A 20713-nucleotide genomic window follows, 5' to 3' on the forward strand; every position below is an offset into this window, starting at 1 on the left:
TGTCTGCTGTCCCTCTCCCACTCCTGCTGACCCCCTTCTTTTTTCACACTAGTTCCCCTCTTACTTTCATTTATCACTATTATTTTTGGTGTCTATCTTGTGAAGGTAGCCACAGCTGCTGTGTGTAAATGGTGGCAATGATTATATCATATCCACAAGGAGGTAACTCTTTCCGGTCCTCTGGCTCCTGCAGCCTATCTACCACTTCTCAGCACTCTCTGCATTAGTTATCTGGGGTGAGGGTAGCACTAATCTATGGGTATAAACATAAATATTTAGGAAGCGGTTTGGCTGCATGTACATTTAATAAAACATCAGTATTACATCCTCATTAAAGCCTGGGGCCTCTCTAGTTACAGGCTTTTGATCAGGTTGACAGTAATAGGCATGTATCTCTTACCTTGGAGCAGGCCTCAGCTCTACCTAGAAAGTGGTTGGTTGTGCCCTAAATACCCATGCCATTGTTGCCCTTCTCCTGGCAAGTCATGATTGAATCATACAGATTTCACAACTGGGTAAGACTGTTGATGATTTTTCTCACCCAGCAGCCTGCTTAGCATCTCCCATTTAGTTCCAGCTTAGTTAGCCAAGTACACAGTTTCTTCAGCAACAGTGTTTTACCTGCTTCTGCTGAGCAGCCAAGAGCAATGACAACATTTGGAAGAACCTCTGGGGGCTCCTTGGACAACAATTTGTGGGAAGTTAGCCTGTATTTGGCCCTGGAATTTCATTAAAAAAAATGTATAGCCTCTACGAACATTGAGTATCTACTATGCATATATTTATTTCTTTGCTTATTTTTTTAAATGACTGTATGTTCAACTGTCTGGTTCTCTGACTGTGTGCTCTTTGTGGGTGTGGCCTGTGCTTTATTCCTTTATCCTTAACGAGCTTGTATGGTGTTTAGAACATTGTTGGACTACCCAGTCAGTGATCGTTTTGTACACAGTACAGAATTCAGAACTCCAAGCCTGGGAAAGAAGTAAAAATCATAAAAATATTCAGAGGTTGCTACTAGGAAAGTAGAGGGTGGTCTCATGGAAAAATCTAGCTAGATAAATTTATACTTACAAATCCAGCAGGCAGAATGGGGTTGAATATTCACAGATATTAACTATGACAGTGCTTTTGGTTGATCTCCTTCAGGTATTGCTATTGCCCGAATGATAGTTAATGGAGTTCACTCTGAAATGCATCAGAAAGAACTTTTAAACTTTTGAGATGCCAAATCTAACAAGTTTATCATTTGAATCTGTGCCAAATTTCAGTAGTCTGGACTAGATAGTTAAGACATATTTATTTCTATGAGCATATTTATTAAACACTTCTAGGAGGGACATCACCCTAAAATGGAAAGGAACAGTTGATACAACAACCAACACAGTATTCCAGTGTGGACATTGTATTGCTGCTAGTTCCTTTGTGGGTAGCAGCATCCAGACAGGATGTCTGCAAGCACTGAATCCCTAGAAGCTAGCTTGCTTCTTTTCCCCCCACCTCCTCTCTATATTAACCCATTTCTCCTTCCCCTTCCCTTTTCCATCCCTCTTCTCTTTTTCTCTTCCCCCTCTCTCCTGTGCTTCTCTTCATCTACCCCCTTTTCCTTGCCTTGCTTTTTGAGACACAGTCTTTCTATGTAGCCTAGGTTATCCTAAGTTGTGATTATTTTTTCAGTGTCACAGATGTCAAGTGAAAGCTTTCTTTTCTATTTGGCATGGTTTTGTTTGATTGTCTAAGTTCTAGAGATTGACCACATTGTCTCGATTTTTTGTCTCACTCTACCATGCTGTAAAATCAACTCTCTTACCTTTACATTATCAAATCAGTAAATCCACATGGGTGCTGGACTTTTAAAGCCTTAAGAGCTATCCTTCGTCCATGTTTTGCAATCTCATACATATAAGAGGTATTTTTAAGACAGTGATTTACAACAGTCTGCTCCAAATAGCGCCATTTCCTTGGTGACAAATGATAAAGTCCGCTTAGACATGTTCTTTAAAACTGCACAGATTTCTATGCTGCATTATGTGCACCAGGACAACTGCATCGCAGTCATGAGAATGATTTGTTTCCTTGTTAACATTACCATGCAAGCAGATTCAGAAAATATAGGGCAGGTAGTTATTTATTTACTTTTATTTATTTATTTATTTATTTATTTATTTATTTATTTATTTATTTATTTTAGGGCAGGTAGTTTGTAAGAATGATTTCCTTCAATTCTCCTGTAAGCAGCTTTTCAAGATATTTGATTTCTTACCATTCTTATTTCCATTTTAACCCATAAAATATGAACATTTATTCAGTGCCATACAAATGGCATATCATAAAGTATGTAGAATACTAGAAATAAGGAAGAATGAAAGATAAATACTACAAAGAAGGCTGTAACGTTTATTAAAGGCAAAAATGTTTGCATTCACTTTGGTGAGAGCAGTGATATTGAACGCTTTATTATGATGGTGCTGGAGAGAGGGAGAGGTTTCTGTGAGTGTGGGTGTGCAAGCACTACAGCACACGGGGAGAGCCAGAGGGCAACCCTTGGAGCTGGCTCTCCCTATCTACCCTGTCCCCCTCTTGACGTTTCTTCTTGCTACACTGTGGCACAAGTTCTAATTGTTTTGAATGAAAACCCAGAGTCAGATATTAGGGAGCTACACTAGGAAACCCTGTCTTGGAGTCAGATATTAGGGGGCTTCACAAGGAAACCCTGTCTCGACCCAGCTGGTCTAGAGTAGTAAGCAGTGTGTAATGTAGTGATATTTTGTGTTTAACAAAGAAAGCTTGCCTGAAGATCAGAGTGCAGAGTTAAGCCACTAGAGGCCAGGCAGTGATGGCACACAACTTTATTCCGGGACTCTGGAGACCGAGGGAGAGGGATCTCTGTTAGTTCAAGGCCAGCTGGGCAGTGGTGGCAAACACCTTTAATCCCAACACTCGGGAGGCAGAGGCAGGGTGATCTCTGTGAGTTCGAGGCCAGCCTAATCTGTAAGATCAGGACAGGCTCAAAAGCTCCAGAGAAACCCTGTCTCAAACAAAACAAAACAAAAACAAAATAAAAACAAAAGGCCAACGTGGACTACACAATATTGAATCTATCTAAAAGAGAAACAGCTCACACAAAGATGATACCAGCACTTGGTATCACACACATTTAATCTTATCACTAGGAAGGTGGAGACAGGACTGATATGGCTGGTCAGAGAGAGGAATATAAGGTGGGAGGAGACAGGAGCTCAGTGCACTATGAGGATTGTCCCTTCAGTTTACAGATGCAATTTGAGAACAGGATCATCCTTTTGGTCTGAGGATTTGGTAGAGGTAAAACGTCTCTCTAGTGGCTGGCTGCACTGCTTCTCTGTTCTTTCAGCCTTCACCTCCTAATATCTGACTCCGGGTTTTTATTCAGAAGAATTAGAATTCATGCTACAAGAAGCAAGAAGAAACGCCAAGAGGGGGACAAGGGTAGATAGAGAGAGCCAGTTCCCAGAGCTGTGGTGAGTGCCTTTACCTAGGGAGCCATCTAATCAGCTGTTGTGTGAAGTTTTTGTTCCTTAACTCTTTGGCTTTTTGGAATTTTTCGGGTGGCTCGCCACCCAGCTCCCAGATAAATCATTCGCGGAAGCTTTTTCTTAGTTATGAATACCTGGCCTTAGCGTGACTTGTTTCTTTCCAGCGTTTCTTAGCTTAAGTTATCTCGACTACCTTTTGCCTCTGGGCTTTCTCCTTTTCTTATTTCTGTGTATTTTACTTTCACTCTTACTCCATGGCTGGCTTGGTGACTGGGTGACTGTCCCCTGATGTCCTCCTCTCCTTGCCCTATCTTGTTCCTTCTAACTTCTGGGATCTCTCCTCCTATCTATTTTCTCTGCCTGTCATCCCCACCTATTCTGGCTCCTGCCTCGCTATTGGCTGTTCAGCTCTCTATTATATCCAAAATACTTTGTTGGATATACCAGCTAAATAACAATGCTCATAGTTCCATGTGTTCTTTGTCCAAATATTTTGCTATGATTTTACCTTTCAAGCTGATCATGCTGCAGTTTGCATTTTTAACAAATTGTGAAAAATTTCTTGAAACTCTATTTGGAGGAACATGGGAGGAGGGGTTGGAGCAAGAAAATGGAGGGTAAATGGTGTAATTATAGTTCATACAAATCACACAGATGTGGTACATCTCTGTAAAATTATATAAATCAATATTTAAAATCTGGTTCATATTGTTCTCTATTTGAAAAACCTTGAACTAAAAATATTTTAATGTCTTAATTAATTTAAAGCTTCCTAGAAAATAATTTGTGATGGTAAAAATCCATGATTACCAAAAAGAAGTTGTACGTTTAATCTTAAAAATTAGGAATAATATTATAAGATATAATTGACATATAATAATCTATATGAAACTAATAATCAGAATATTTGTGGAATAATGTACAATAATGTAGATATCCATTGCTTCTGCTTCCTGTTATAGTCTGATTGTGTTCTCCAACAGCCACATGTTCAAAACTTAATCTCCTCCATGTAACAATGTTTGGCTGTGGAAACTAGTGGGAGATGGTTTGATTATGAGGTCTCCAACTTTAGGAATGGACTTAATAACATTATTGTGGAAGTGGGTTTGTTATAATAGTAGATGAGCTCTCTCTTTCCATACCTGCCTCCTTTCTATTTTGCATGTACTTTGTTGCCATTCCAAACCTTCTGCCATGGGATGATGGAACAAAAAGGACCTTCTTAGATGTGTGAAGTGAAATGAGTACGGTTCAAAAAGACAGTTGTTGCATTTTCCATATTCAGAGTCTGTATTTAAAAATACATAAGTATATAAGGGGAGGTGTTTTGGAATAGGAAGGCTATCAGTGTGTATGTGGGGAGGGGGTAAAAGAGGGAAATGTGCCATGAATATGAACAAAATAGATTATCTACACTGTTCTAGTTTTCTTTCTATTGCTGTGATAAATACTATGACCCATAGTAAATTGGGGAGGAAATGGTTTATCTTATTGTGTATTGCCCATCACGAAGGGGAGTCAGGGCAGGAACCTGGAGGCAAGAGTTGCTGTAGAGGCTTTGGAAGATGCTGCTTACTGACTTGCTCCTCATGGCTTTCTTATGCTTCATATAGAATCCAGAACTAGCCAGTCCAGGAGTGACACTGCCCACAGTGAATTGGGTCCTCCTACATCAATCATTAGTCAAGAAAATGCACCACAGGCCACTCTGTTGGGAATATTTTCTCAATCAAGGTTACTTCTTCCAAAAAGACTGGCTTCTGCCAAATTGGCAAAAAACTAGCCAACACATGTGTATGAAAATACAAGGAAGTTCATCATCTTAAATAACTAGATACTTAAAAAATCCTTCATTAAATTGTATCCACAAGGGCTGTGTTGTGGCTCAGTGTGTGTGAGGCCCTGGGTCCCTTATCACCACAAAGATAAAATCAATAAATAAAATAATTTGTAAAATAACATTTTAAGCCACTAAATTGAAAAAAGACTAGATATTATACCTGTGTTAAAGTTTCTAGCTCCAGAGCCATAAGCCAAGTATATTTTTCTTTATAAAATTATCCAGCCTGTGGTATTCTGTTATAGTAATCTGTTGTAATTTTTTGCTTACTGGTCTTTTTTAAAGATAGTTTTTATTTTTTATGTGAATGAATGTTTTGCCTGAACATATATCTGTATATCGTGTGTGTAGTTCCATAGAGGCCAGAGGAGAGTTTGGAGTTCTGGATGGTATGAGCCCACATATGGGTGCTGAGAAACTAACCTAGATCCCCGAGAAGAGCAGCAGCTGGTGTTCTTAACCACTGAACAATTGCCCCAGCCCCTCACTCTTTCAACATTTTTATGTTTGGAAAAGGTTTTCATTCACCCCCATTTTTAAATGATTGATTTTATTTTTAATTATATGTGTGTTTAAGTAGGGTATGGGCTCTTGGGTGCAGGTACTTGAATATGCCAAAGGCATTCGATCCCCTGGAGCTGGCATTCTACACAGTTGTGATCCATTGTCATGGGTGGTGGGAATTAAAATTAGTCTTCTGTACGAACAGAAAGCTCTCCTAACAACCAAGCCATCCTTCTAGCCACTCCTCTGTGTTTGAACAATATTTCTTGTGATGTAGATTTTTAAAAAGATTGTAGCTTTCCTTTTAATATCTTAGAGATGTTGTTCCAGTTTCCATTAATAGTGTGCTTTCATCATTATCTCTGTGTATCAGTATGTACTATACCTTGTCCCCTACTCTAACTTTTCTTATTTTGTTTTCTGGTTTTAAGTGCTTTGTTTATGGTATTCTCCATGTCACAACTTTGTTTGTATGTTGTTCTTGAAGTTTATTGGCTTTCTTGTATCTGTGAACTTAACAGTATTTTTCAAATTTAGTTCATGATTTTTTTCTGAATTACTTTAGCATTCCAACTTTTATTCATTAGTCTATTTAGAATATTGACATGTGCACCAGACAATTTGGAGCTGTCCTGTAACTCCTTCCACTTCTTTTCTTTCACAATTTTTTCTTACTGTGCATCATTTTGTATATTAGCATGCCTTCATGCTAATTGTCTTTCAACTGTGATGTCTAATTTGTTGTTTATGTTGTGTCTTGTATGTTTGACCTCTAACTCTGTAGCTTTATGTTTCTAGGTTTGACTTTAGTGTTTTATTTTACAGCTTCCATATCCCTACTTGAATTTTCAAACACGTGGAATGCAGCCATAGTAACCATTCTTGGTGACTTTGTTAATTCCAGTATTGGAATTTGTTGAACATTTTAAATTGATCTTGTTCTATAGTATGCATTGGATTTTCCTGATTTTCAGCAGGCTTGTTAACTTTTAATGGATGCTAGATATGGATGAATTTTACTTTGTTAGGTGTTTTATATTTTTGTATCATAAACATTCCTGGGCTCTGTGTTGAGATTCCTGGGAACTGTTTGGAAACAGTTAAGTTACTTGAAAGTGGATTGATTCAGGTTTTTCTGGTTAGGTTTGGTAGGCAGGCTCAGAGCAATTCATAATGTAGGCCTAATTGTTTCCCACTACTGAGGTAATAAGGCTTAGTTCTGGAGCCAGTGGTCTGTGAATCATGAGGTTTTACAGTCGGGCTGTGGAAAGAGACACTGCTACTGGTCTTACTTGAATGGTAGGCACAGTGCTTTTCAATCCTTTCGGGTGGGTCACTCCCTGACCTAGAGTAACTTCATCACAGGGATGCCTTGTATTGGTTAGTCCTTTGCTTGAAAGAGGCTTGAAGGGTTGGTTCTCTTTATGCCGTTCTAGCACATACTCTGTCTCGAGAACTCTAGTCACCTAAGGTTTGCTCAGGTTCATCTTAGCCTTCTCAATCTGGGAGGCTCAGCAGGCTTTCCCTGGTTACTTCCTCTATGCTTTGGCCAGAAAACTCTCTCAAGATAGTAAACTAGAAAGATGAAAAGTCATAGAGATCACAGCCTCACATTGCCTCATGTTCAAAATACATGAGACACCATTGTTGCATTATTTTGCCAGTTTATTGTTCTTACAGGCAAGGAAGACATGTACTCTTAGTCACTTCATCTTGAACATCAGTAGATGTGACTTTTGGTAACTCTCAATGATTATGACCAATTTGTAGCTCACTTTCAGTTGTCACCTTTCAAACATGTTGACACCATCACATTACTTATGTGATATAGCCAAATCACCTCTAAATGCCTATGTTCAAATGCATACAGAATCTGGCATCCAGTAATGCAAACCTCTCATAAGGAACCAGTGTTTGCAGCAGAGCTGGCCCTGGTGGTGTAGGTGTGGGTGAGCTGGCCCTGAGGGCGTGAAAACAGGAAGACTGGTCCATCTCTTGCTCATTGCTGCATGGGGTGAATCAGCAGGGGCAACACTGGAGAATTTGCTCTAGTGGCGAGGATTGGGGAGACCTGGTGGGTTGACCAACCCTGCAGCTATGAGTTGGCCCACCCCAACATCCACCCCATCTGTGATCTGCTGGAGCCCATGAAGGAACAAGTCCTGCAGACCCAAAGCTGCAGGATCTCCACGATACAGGGCAACAACAGCACATCCAAGAGGAATCCAGTGAGGTCCAGCAGTGATAGTGTAGCAGAAACCAGAGGCCTCGAACCAGACCAAGGACGCTTTGCAGTGAACATTGACCAGTAAAGATGTATGGACAAAGGGGTCTACTGAATGACTCACTCTGTTACACTACAACTTCTGTGATGAGATTTTTCTTTGTTTTTCTCTGAAAATGAAGGGAAGAATAGATTAATAGGATCAAGATGCATGATGTGAAAGATACAAAGAATAAATAAAAGAAAAGTTAAGGAGACAGTATCTGTGTATACCATACAAACATTGACTCAGCAAGAGTCGTTTAATGTAGGGCCTCATGGATAAATTAACCTCCTTTGAACAAATCTACTTCCCTTCATTTTGCTTAGTAAGCTATTAAATTTTACCAGAATTGCTCATTATCCTTTGGTAGAAAATGACTGTTAATCCATTAGAGCTGACATGTTAAAACATAATGTAATTAGCATTTGTAAGTTTAGAAAAATATTTAATATCATGTCAGCCTTTTAGCTCTTGAGCATGAGTCAGGTTTTCAGAAATCCTTTTATCACCTGTAAGCCTATCTGCATACTTTCTTTTCTTACAAAGGCTGAAAGCATCACATACTGTCTAGATAGATTTAAATTCATGATCAACCCATATTCTTGAAAATAAAATGAGCGTTTTCCCAAGATGCCGTATAATCTGGAGGTATGCATTTCCATCTATAAAGCGATGGTACGTGCAGGTGTAGCTCTGTGGTACAGTAGTTTCCGATAATGAGCTAGGCTTTTTAAAAAGCTGCTATGCAGCATCTCTGTGTTCACACAACTTTAAGCGTTTTACATGTTTTCAAATTCATTTAACCTTTACCAAACAAGGTCAGGTGTGTAGATTCAGTTACAAATGTATAAATACATTTTTGCAAATAAAGAAGGCACTGGTGGGGTTTAGCAGCTTACGCAGAGTCACATAGTGAATGATAGAGTTGAGACTCAGATTCAGCCTGGTTCCACAGTCCAAGTGTTTAAGACCAGAACCCATACTGTATCAGAAAAACAACTGTTTTTTCCCCTTCTCTTGGCTCTGTTATTGCTTTTCAAATTTGTGGATCTAAATCTAGACACAAAAATAGAAATAGATCTCTGAATGAAGACACTCACTCATTGAAATCATTGAGTCATTGAAAACATACTGTATGACAGGTACTGTTCCAATCTTCTGACCATGTGAATGCATATCCAAGAATGTCTTTTAAGGAAGTCATATCTGGTAGAAATTTCTAGTTTGGTCACAAATATTACCATATTCACATTTATTATAGCATCCATGTTTGAGAGAGAGGGAGGGTATTGGTGTCTCCAACAAATGTAACACAGAATAAAATCTGTTGTGTTTTCTTTCTCCTGCAGCAAGTGTTTTCTAATTTGTATCACTTCATTTTTTGAACATCAATACTGATTTTAACCCTAGTGCTGGTAAGGAGATGCATATATCTGAATGGCTTTCGTGGGTGTGTCAAAAGGCCATATAACTAATAAATAGAGCCCGACTTTGCATCCAGCACTGTCTGATGCCACTTGTTTCATTATTCATTCTCTTTTTTTTTCATCTTAAAAGCTATCTTTAGAATTTAAGATACTTTAAGATAGCTCTCTCATGTGAGGGTCTGTGCCTAGACTTATTGTAACTTATCGTTATGCAGTGTTAAGTTGATATCTCAGGGAGGCCTGCTCTTTTCTGAAGGGAAATGAAGGAGGAATGGATTGTGGGAGAGGGGAAGAGTTGGAGCATTAGGAGGAGTGGAGGAAGGGGAATCTGTGGTCTGGATGGAATATATAATAGAGGAATAACAAAAAGAGAAAAATAGTGCCTTCTTTCTCTTCTTAAAACCTAGCTTTGTTGGAGTTAGCATTAATTTTTACACACTATATTATATCTTACTCTGTAGGACCAGGGTAGAGATTATGTAGAATTCTAAGTATGTTCACTAAACCAAACATATTATTCAACTTTCCTATATATTTCTTATTTTTTCTGCTATAACTATTATTAATTGAGACATAGGTCAACTTTCTGTTCTGGTGGCTAAATTCACATTTTCTCCCCTTGCTTTGGTATTTGCATGGAATATTATCCTCATCTTTAGCAATAAATGCATGAAATTGCTCACTAAAGAAGCTGCTTATTCTAGAATACCTTGTTCTGGGCCTAGGCCCTACCAAAATACTATTTCAATGAAATTTGACACTATGTGACTCCACAGAATGAACAAATTGTCCACCAGCACTCAAGGTTTGACAAGCGATCTTAGCCATGGCTTGGCCCTTTTGACTATACATTTATGACTGAATGGAAATGGAGTGGTGTAATAAGTTTTCTTAGACTTTGATTTCACTATTACTAAGTTCTAATGTCCATAAACTGAGAATGTCTGAATGGCCAAAGCTTTTTCTATAACTTTGTGTTTGACTTTCTGACTTTAACTGTGCTTGTGCCTCTATTGACTGTCTTAATACTGGTTTTCAAAATGTGATGTTATCATTTGCCCCCAAATGGTATTATTTAATTAATTGCACAGGAAAGCATTACCTTTTATTCCATACATTCCCTTTTGAATTCCTAGAAAATGTTCTTTCCCATAGTATGCAAACAGCCACGGTGGAGGAGGGGGTGGGTGAGGCAAATGGTAGGTTTATTTGCTAAGGTATTAAAGACATATTTAGTCCATTATGAGTTCTTCTTTGACCTATGAGTTAATTAGAAGTGTCTGGTAAATTTTCAGACAGTATTGAGATTAGAATTATTTTTTAAAATTAACTTTTTAATTTAATTTCCTTGAAGCCAAAGATTGTGACTTGTATCAAAAATACATTTTTTAATTTACTAAGACAAATATTACAACCTAGTACATGTTTAGTTCTTGGGGTAAATATTCCAAGTGTGTTTGAGAAGTATGCCTCTACTTGGATATATACACCTTTATATACCATTTAAATCAAGTTTCTTATATTATTCAACTTGTTTATATTTTTAATAATTATTTTGGCTTTAGTTTTTTGAAACAGTTATTCATGTATGCTAAGCTGGCCTCAAACTTGCTATGTAACAAAGATGCCCTGCACTTCTAATCTTCACGTCTGTGCCTCCTGAGTGCTGGGGTTGCAGGTGTGAGGCTCCAAAGTTTGTTGATAAGGTGCTGGGCCTTGAATCCAGGGCTTCATGCATACTAGGAAAACACTTTGCGGATTGAGCTACATATCCAGCTGTAATCATATGATGTTCTAATGTAAAAAACATTACCAAAGGGGCTTGATGGATTTCTACTGTGTGTGTAGTGACTTATAAACGTCTTCATTGTCAAGAATACTTAAGACTTAAGAGGCATAGAGGTTGGCTCCAACTCATCTTTTCATTGTCCTTTATCAACAAAAGTACACATAGGGCTAGAAAGATGGTTCAGTGGATAATAATGCATATTACTCTTCCAGAAGACTCTGCTTATGTTCTCGGCACCCGTGTGGAGTAGCTCACAACTGCCTGTAACTTTACCTCCATGAGATATGAGATACCATGTGTATGCTGGTATACCCTTGTACCTCCATATACATGGTTCTCTCTCTCTCTCTCTCTCTCTCTCTCTCTCTCTCTCTCTCTCTCTCACACACACACACCTTAAAAACACTCATTTTAATAAGGCAAAATCTACTTATTCTGTAAAAACTTTCACATGTAATAGTGTTCTCTTTCTTTTTTTTTGTCTTTTTTTGCTTGTTTATTTTATTAAACTGAATGCCTCCCATATCTACCCATGGTGCAAATGTCAAACTTTCTTTTTCATGACTCAATAATATTCCATTATTTATGTGCCACTTTTTTTTTTTAAACCTACTTTTAGGATCTCTTTTTTTTTAAAACTTTTTTTTTATTATGGATACAATATTCTGTCTGTGTGTATGCCTGCAGGCCAGAAGAGGGCACCAAACCTCATTAGAGATGGTTGTGAGCCACCATGTGGTTGCTGGGAATTGAACTCAGGACCTTTGGAAGAGCAGGCAATGCTCTTAACCTCTGAGCCATCTCTCCAGCTAAACCTACTTTTATTCCTTGATGAGTACCTTGCTTGATTTCATGTCTTTGTCTCTATTGCTGATGCTACAGTAAACACTGGAGTGCATTTATTTCTTTGATATAATGACTTCTTTCTTTTGGATATATACTGTATTATAAATAGGTTTGCTAGGCTGTGTGCTAGTTATGTTTTTAGAGGGAACATGGCATTATTTTCTATAGTGACTGTTAATTTATTTTCTCACTGAAAAATGTTGGGGTTCCTCTCTCCTTTTCCTATTGATATTTGTTATTTCTGTTTCTTTGATAATAGCCATTCTACTTGGATGAGGTGACAGCGCATTCTACTTCTGATTTGCTTTATCCTGATGGTTAGTGATGCTATGCATTGTTTCATATTCTTTTGGGCCTTTTGTATGTTTTCTTCAAGAAATACTTATTTAAGTTATTTGTCCCAGATCATTTGTCCATTTTAAAAACCAGTTACCTGCTTTTTTGCTATTTGACTTTTAAATTTGTTATATGCTCTAGATATTAACTTCTCACATTCTCTGTGTTTGGATGCTCACCTTACTAGACCTGGATGGAGGTGGGTGGTCCTTGGACTTCCCACAGGGCAGGGAACCCTGACTGCTCTTCGGGCTGACAAGGGAGGGGGACTTGATTAGGGGAGGGGGGGAAATGGGAGGTGGTAGTGGGGAGGAGGCAGAAATCTTTAATAAATAAATAAATAAATAAATAAATAAATAAATAAAAAGAAGTAAACACACACACACACACTGAAGCCAATGATATAGGCCAGTGTTTGGATTAAGATCACAAAAGCAGAGGCAAAAAAGGAGAATAAAACTATTATTATATCAAAGTACAAACTTGTAAGCATCTACAGGGGAAGGGAACAATCAACAGGAGAGACAACACAGAGAATGTGAGAAGTTAATATCTAGTGTTCTCTTTCTTTGTCTCTTTCTATCTCTCGCTCCCCTGTCTATGTAAGACAAAATCAGATACTTAAGTAAGTTTTCATAGTTTTAATTTGCAATACCTTGATAGCATGTACAAAGTACTGTGTTCATGTGTGCAAATTTCTGAAAGGCAGGGACCATGGTTTAGTCATCTCTGTATCTCCAGTGCTTTGCAAAATATTTTATAGAGTGGTGCTCAACAAATGTTTACGAAATGGAAGAAGCTGCTCTCAAGTGCAGGGTTATTTGGGAGGTAGCGGGGGTGGTAGAATCTTTTGAAGAATTATCAGAAAGCTGACTAAATTCCAGGAACACAGGAGCTAGTCAAGAATGAAGAACTGAGCCTGAACTCGAAGTCCCTTTCAATGCAGAGACCCCTGTCTGATTATTTGGGTTAATAGAATTGAGACTTGAGAATACAGGATAATAAAGTTGGATGTCAAGGACGTACTTTGTGGAGGAAGAATGACTCAGCTGGTTCTATGATGTTTTTTAAAATGCTTATTCTGAACGACCCAGCTGTTTCCCAGAGTCATGAGTAATTTCTCAAAGAAGTCACTGTAGGGCATGGTTCAAGTGTGAAAGAAGAAACAGTGACTAGATCAAGTTCTTCTACCTTCTCTCTTTAGCTTGCCTCAAGGACGAGGGAGCCCAGAAAAAGGCTACCTAGGGCTGTGCAGTTATTCTGGACTTAATCTGGACTTCATCTCTGTGAAATGAATTGTTCTTTTATTTCAGACAACTCTGGTCACTCTCCTTGCCCGGTTGCTTTGAAGAAAGAAGAGTAGAAGATAAGGAGTCGGAGACAAATCCATCATGTCGGAGATCCTAGACCTCTCCTTTCTGTCTGATATGGAAAGGGATTTGATCCTCAGTGTTCTGCAGAGAGATGAGGAACTCAGAAAAGCAGATGAGAAAAGGATTAGGTAAGAGTCTCAGAAATGGTATGTACTTCCAGGCTTCCAACCAAGGATACCCAAGCTTTTCCATTGTTTCTTGACTCACTGTCGGAATTACATATATGATTTTGTTACAGCTCAGTGGACCAAGCTGGGCTCCTCATTTGTTCTTTTTTATTATTATTTTTCAGAGAGGAAGGCTGTCTACAACACAGGCACAGCTCTTGCTTTCAGAATGGATACTCACATTTATTTTATTGATTTTTATTGAGCTCTACGTTTTTCTCTGTTCCCCTGCCTCTCCCCTCCCCCCTTCGACCCTGTAGCTTTGGAGCCCGTGCTAGAACTCTCTACTAGACCAGGCTGGCCTTGAACTCACAGAGCTCCACCTGCCTCTGCCTCCTGAGGCTGGAATTAAAGGCACGTGCCACCACCGCCCAGCCCAAGTTTTTCTTTTTACACAACACAGTAGAGTTACTGTCATTACCTTAGTTTGTTAAAATCCTAAACCCACTCGTGCTTCTCCTTTTGGGTCTTGGCAGGCGACTGAAGAATGAGCTACTGGAGATAAAACGGAAAGGTGCCAAAAGGGGCAGTCAGCACTACAGTGATCGGACCTGTGCCCGGTGCCAGGAGAGCCTGGGCCGTTTGGTTCCCAAGAGCAACACTTGTGTGGGTTGTAATCATTTAGTGTGTCGAGACTGTCGCGTTCTGGAAAGTAATGGCTCCTGGAGGTGCAAGGTGTGCGCCAAGGAAATGTGAGTGTCACTCAGCAGTCTAGTAAGGAAGGGGGATGGGTCAGGCTGTAGTGTGACTTTTTCTGGTCAAGTGTGTTAGTTGAATGACAAGAGTCATTGTTTATACATCTGACTTGTTCTTTTCTTTTCTCCCAGAGAGCTGAAGAAAGCAACTGGTGATTGGTTTTATGATCAGAAAGTAAACCGCTTTGCATACCGGACAGGCAGCGAGATAATCAGGATGTCCCTGCGCAGGAAGCCTGCAGGTATTGAGGGGGCCTACAGGCTGTTCCCTTCAGGGCCTTAGCCTCAGGGATAGCTCGGCTTCTGTGGAATCCAGCTGTAGTCTGGCCAGTGGTGATTTCACTCCGGGGGGAGGGGGGATATAGCCAGGTTGTGGGAATATAAAAAAATATGTCCCTTAGTGTCAGCAAGTGTGTGTTTTAGGGGAGATGCTTTGAAGGTCGTTTCCTTCTTTACCCTGGTTACTACTACCTACCATGCTTTTGTTTTGAAGCAAATAAAAGAGAGCCAGTGGGACAGCCCCTCCTTCAGCAGACACAGATGGGTGATATCTGGCCAGGAAGAAAGATCATTCAGGAACAACACAAGGAACACAGGTAGGCCAAGGAATTAGTATTGCTCAATTCTTCTATTATTTTTACTTCATTTTCTAAAATAATAATAGGCATTATCAGAGGGAACTTGGAAAGTACAGATAAAATCAAAGGAGAAAAAAATCAATAGTGATCCCATTAGATCTATGTAAATATCAACATTTTGGCAAATTTACTTTGTTCTTATGTTGCACTGTGCTGTGAAAAAGAAAGCTATTAACTGTTTTTTTTTGTTTTGTTTTGTTTTGTTTTGTTTTTTTTTTTTGTGAGACAGGGTTTCTCAGTGTAGCCCTGGCTGTCCTGGAACTCTCTCTGTAGAGAAGGCTGGCCTCAAACTCAATGAAATCTGCCTGACTCTGCCTCCGTGTGCTGGTATTAAAGGCATACACCACCACCATCCGGTGAAAGCTATTAACTCTTAACAAAGATTTATTTACTTAGAAAGGTGTATGTCTGTATGCAGGTATATGCACGGAGGCCAGAGGGTGTTAGACACCCTGGAGTTGGACCCCTAGGCAGTTTTGAGGTGCCTGACAAAGGTGCTGGGAACTGAACTTGGGCCCTCTGCCAGGGCAATAAGCATCCTTAACTGCGGAACTACTTTTGTCTCTCTAGTCCCAGAGAGCTTTCTTCCATACCCTCCTAAACTGTTCTTCTATTCTCACTGTTTGTTATTAAAATTATTTAATTTTTGGCCAGACTTTGTAATATTTTCTTTCTGTTATGCAGCCATAAATCAACAGACTTTTAAAACTGGTTTAGTTTTAGTTTCATATTTATAAGGATGGTTTGCTTGCAATCAAGCCTCACACAGTGACTTCTTCTACTCCTGAATTCTTTGCTTTGGCTTGATTTCTTGATTGTCTAGATTTCATTATTGGGAAATTGCTTTAAGAAGGGTTTGTGATGTTGATTGCGTTCTTTCATGTTCAGAATACCTGTCAACTACCTTTGCACTTGAATAGCATCTTAGCTGAGCAGTACAGGCTCCAGTCATGTTTCCTTTCTTTCTGACTCTTGTAGGTATTTCTCTGTTGTCTTCTGCCATTGAACCTAACTATGAAGAAGACCACCTTGACATTTTTACCCCTCTAAGTAACTCTGTGTTTGTACATACACAAGTGCACATATGTGTGCATGGGTATTAGAATTTGTGTGGATCAATTATATCAATTGAATGAATTTACTGGAAAAAATATTTTTTCTTGAATATTAGTAATTGAAGAGTGTAAGTCACAGATGATTATTCTGAGCTGTTTTTTCCTGATATATGATATACTCTTGGTGGTAGTTTTCTTCATAGTTGGAATTTTTCAGTACCATGTCCTTAAACATTTTTCCTGTTAAGGGCACCACCTCAAGGATATTGGATTTCATTTAACCTCTATTTCTATAATATTTTTAAAAACTGTATGATACAAAAGCAAAAGAGAAAGATGGAAGTAATTAACTGTGGAGACCCTAACATATTCTTCCCCTCCATGCTATTTGGATTTGGGACATTATTTTTCTCCCCTTTACCCCTTCCCTTCTCTATTTTCTGACTTAATTAAATGGCCTGGTTAAATTATCTTGTTTAGATTTTAGTTTTGATTTTTTCAATTTTTAAATCATTTTTGTTGTTTTATCATCTTGTATTTGAGCTCATGCACTTTATCAAGGCTGCTTGATGCTTGTGCAAACAGAACAACGTCTACTTATGCAAAGTAAGATAGCTGTGGCACTGCTGTATGATGTAAATTTGTGAGCCCACCACCATATATGCACTCTCCATTTGAGGGAAATATCATTATATATCACATAGCTGGTCTTTTAAACTAATTTTATTTTTAAAAAGATTATTAAATTTTATTTTGAAGTTGAAAATAGGACATGCATCTGTTCACTTAAAAAAGATTTTTAAACTTCATTTTGGAGCTAAGAACCAAACTCAGGGGCTTGTGCTTGCTAGGCAAGGGATCTAGCACTGAGCTAATTGCCAACCCAAGATTTAAGATTTTTAACTGATACAAAAATTGTATATACTTATGGAATAGCATGTGGTATTTTAATAAAAACATACATCATGTAACTTAAATCAAGTTAAGTAAAGCTACTTTTTGTAATTCTCACCTCTTATGGTGAAAATGTTCAAAACTGTTTCTTTTTTTAAAGATATAGTACACAGAGTCATATATAGTCACATAAATGGAGGCTTTCACACTAAAACTTCTTACACTGATATAACTATAACTTAATACCCTCCTATTCTCCCTTCTTCTGATGAGCACTGTTTTACTCCTATGTGTGTGGGAAATTTTCCTGCTTGTATGAATGTGTACCACATTTGTTCCTTGTGTCTGCAGAGGCCAGCAGAGTATATTGGACCCCCTGGTTGTAAGCTACCATGTGGATGCTAGTAATTGAGCCAGGACCCTCATGATGAGGAACCACTTCTCTTAGTCACTAACCTATCTCTCCAGCCCTGTTGTACCTATTCTTCTGTAACCCCAAAGGAGAGATGAAAAGTAGATTGTAGTATCAATATATATCTCCTGAACATTAAAAAGTTTTTGTTTCCTGATTTATTTTTGTCTGTATGGTGTGTGTGTGTGTGTGTTTGTGTGTCTGTCTGTCTGTCTGTATCTCTGTCTGTGTGTGTACCTGAGGAGACCAGAGGAAGACATCAGGTATCCTGCCCTAACATCCTCTGCCTTATTCCCTTGAAACAGGGTCTTCCACCAAGCCTGGAGTTAGGCTGGATGCCAAGTCTCAGTGGTCCTTGCCCTCCTTCCACACAAAACAGTGGGTTCAGGCACATGGTAATACCTGGGTTTTACATGGGATCTAGGGATTGAAACTCGGGTCCTCATGCTTAGAAAGCAAGCATCCCTGATCCATCTCCTCAGCTCCCCAAATCTTTTGTTTTCTTAACTATAGATTTTTTAAAATTTTGATTTGTGGACTTACACTTTACCCCATTTGTTTGTTGATGGTGTTTTTTAGGCATGTGTTGTGAGGAGATTTTCTTTAATTTTCCCAATGAGAAAAGATTTTATTACACTTTTTATGATTCTTAAAAAAAATCTTGTATAGAACTGGTGGCACATGTCTGTATTTTCAGCTCCTCATGAGGCTGAAGTAGGAGGACCACAAGCTTGAGGCCACTCTGGGCTATATAGTAAAACCAAAGATTGAAAAGAAGCATACAGAAACATGATAATTAAGTCCTCCAGTAACCTAATTTTCTTTGCCCAATCATTGTCAATAGCCATTGATAACTTTGACATGTGGCCTACCAAAGATCTCCATACACACCCATGTGAGTTAAACACCTGCATTTTAATTCCTTTTAAAAAATGATATCATGGACATGTTAAGTCTAAAATTGAAAGAAAAAGAGCTTTAAAAAAACAGTAATACAGACAATCCTATGGAAAGGAGCAAAAGATCTGAACAGATATTTCATTAAAGATAATATGCAGATGTCAAATGATGATGTTCAACATCATTAATCACTAGAAGAATGTAAATAAAATAGCAATGAGATGCCACATGCCCACCAGAAAAACTGTCATTTCAAAAGTATGACCATAATGAGTGCTGGATGTGAAACAGCTGAAATTCCCAGTCCCTTCTGTGGAGAAATGTTTACCATTGTCAGCTGCTCTGGGAAAGCTGAGTCTTTTAAAAAGTTCACTGTACACCTACTGTGTGATTCCAATGTTTCATTCATGGATATGTAACTCAAGAGAAGTCAAAGCATATGCCCATTCAAAGACTTGTACATGTATATTCATAGACGTTTCATTTATTTTTTAAGACAGTAAGGAATTATTATTATTTGGAAGTGCTAGGAATTGAACTTAGGGCCTCACACATGCTAGCTAAATAATACAATAGTAAATTATATTCCCAGCCCTGGAATTTAAAGAAAAACCATTTCAACGTATGGCCTGGAGAGATGGCTTGGTTGGTAAGTGCTTGCCACTCTAATGTGAGCACTAGAGTGTAGATCCCCCGCCCCCTTAGTAGTTGCTTTGGTGTAGCAGTTGGGGAAGCTTTGGCAAAGAATCACACAGCAAGATGATGGTTCACTATGTCAGCCAGAAAGCCTGCCCCTCCATATATGAGGAGGAAAGAGATCAAGGAGGACACCCAATGTCAATCTTGGACACACACACATGCACACACACATGCCTACATCTATGTAAACACTTATACAGCCATGCATACCACACACATATATTTTAGATATTTCATCACAGAACTAATTAAATTATTTTACATTTATAAAAGTCTGGAGAGCAAGAATGAAAGCAAATTTAGCAACTATACATATAGTATATAAAACCAAAAGATGGCATATTAATAGTAATGATGCACATTTGATATGTTACATGATCTTACTCTAGTAAACTACTTCTCTGCTTCCTTTTTATCTCCTTTTCTCTTTTTTGAGACTTTATCATGCACAGACAACTAGAGTTTTGTGGGTGGCACGCTGGCCATGTCATGCACCCAACACAGCATCTGACAGTACTGTTCCTCAGCCCCTGGCCTTCACATTCTCTTTACCCTTCTGTGATGTTTCCTGAGCCTTGGCGGAGGTGGAGGGTGGGAGAGGAAGAGATGGGAGGATGGTTGGTGTAGATGTTGTATACAGGGATAATCACTTAGTAGACACTTAGGCGCAGTACTTTGATGCGTCATAACTCTGTGTTAACTGCTGACCACTGAAGAGAGAAACTTATTTGGTCAAAGTTGAGGGCAGCGCTGTTTATGGGTGTGAGTATAAATACTTAGAAAGCAGTTGGACAACATGCCATTTACTAATATAGTTATAGGCTTTCCAACCTCCTGAGCCATGGGCTTTTGATCAGGTTGTCAGCAACAGGTCTAAATTCTTTCTTTGGAGCAGTTAGTTATCCCCATAAACTTTATGCCACTGTTGCACCCGTGGGTGCTTTTGCCTGGCAGGTCAGTATTGTAGCATGTAGGGTTGGCTTCATGGATACCAATGATGTGATTTTTACTTCCCAGTGGTCTACATAGCTCCTTCCAGGACCATAAAAGCTTATCAGCAGGAATGAAGTAGTTGTATGGCCTTGTCCATTGATTTCTGAGTCTGTCTTTGTGACAGTGCCATGTTGTTTTTATTACTGTGGCTCTATAGTAAAACTTGAAGTCAGGGATGGTGATATCTTCAGCAGTATTCTTTTTGTTCATGATTGGCTACTGGGGTCTCTTATGCTTTTTTATGAGTTTTAAGATTTTTTTCTATTTCTGTAAAGATTGTCACTGGAAATTTGGTAGGGATTGTTTGAATCTGTAAATTGCTTTTAGTAAAATAGCCATTTTCCCATATTGATTTTTTTCAAT

General features: G+C 38.7%; 1 protein-coding gene across 3 annotated transcripts in view; it reads left to right on the top strand.

Moving 5' to 3' along the window:
- Nucleotides 1-20713, top strand: part of Sytl4 (synaptotagmin like 4) — an 86496-nt gene that overhangs the window by 45005 nt on the left and 20778 nt on the right. For 2 of the 3 annotated variants that reach the window (XM_057759488.1, XM_057759490.1), the window contains exons 2-5: nucleotides 13838-14025; nucleotides 14541-14756; nucleotides 14892-15001; nucleotides 15253-15355. In XM_057759488.1, coding sequence (XP_057615471.1) covers nucleotides 13916-14025; nucleotides 14541-14756; nucleotides 14892-15001; nucleotides 15253-15355 — 539 coding nt within the window. In that variant the 5' untranslated portion in view covers nucleotides 13838-13915. Of the gene's footprint in view, nucleotides 1-12447; nucleotides 12506-13837; nucleotides 14026-14540; nucleotides 14757-14891; nucleotides 15002-15252; nucleotides 15356-20713 lie in introns of all 3 variants that reach the window. The other variant, XM_057759489.1, reaches the window with a different exon arrangement.

Source organism: Chionomys nivalis, chromosome X, assembly GCF_950005125.1.
Source record: "Chionomys nivalis chromosome X, mChiNiv1.1, whole genome shotgun sequence".
NCBI classification, from domain to species: Eukaryota; Metazoa; Chordata; class Mammalia; order Rodentia; family Cricetidae; genus Chionomys; species Chionomys nivalis.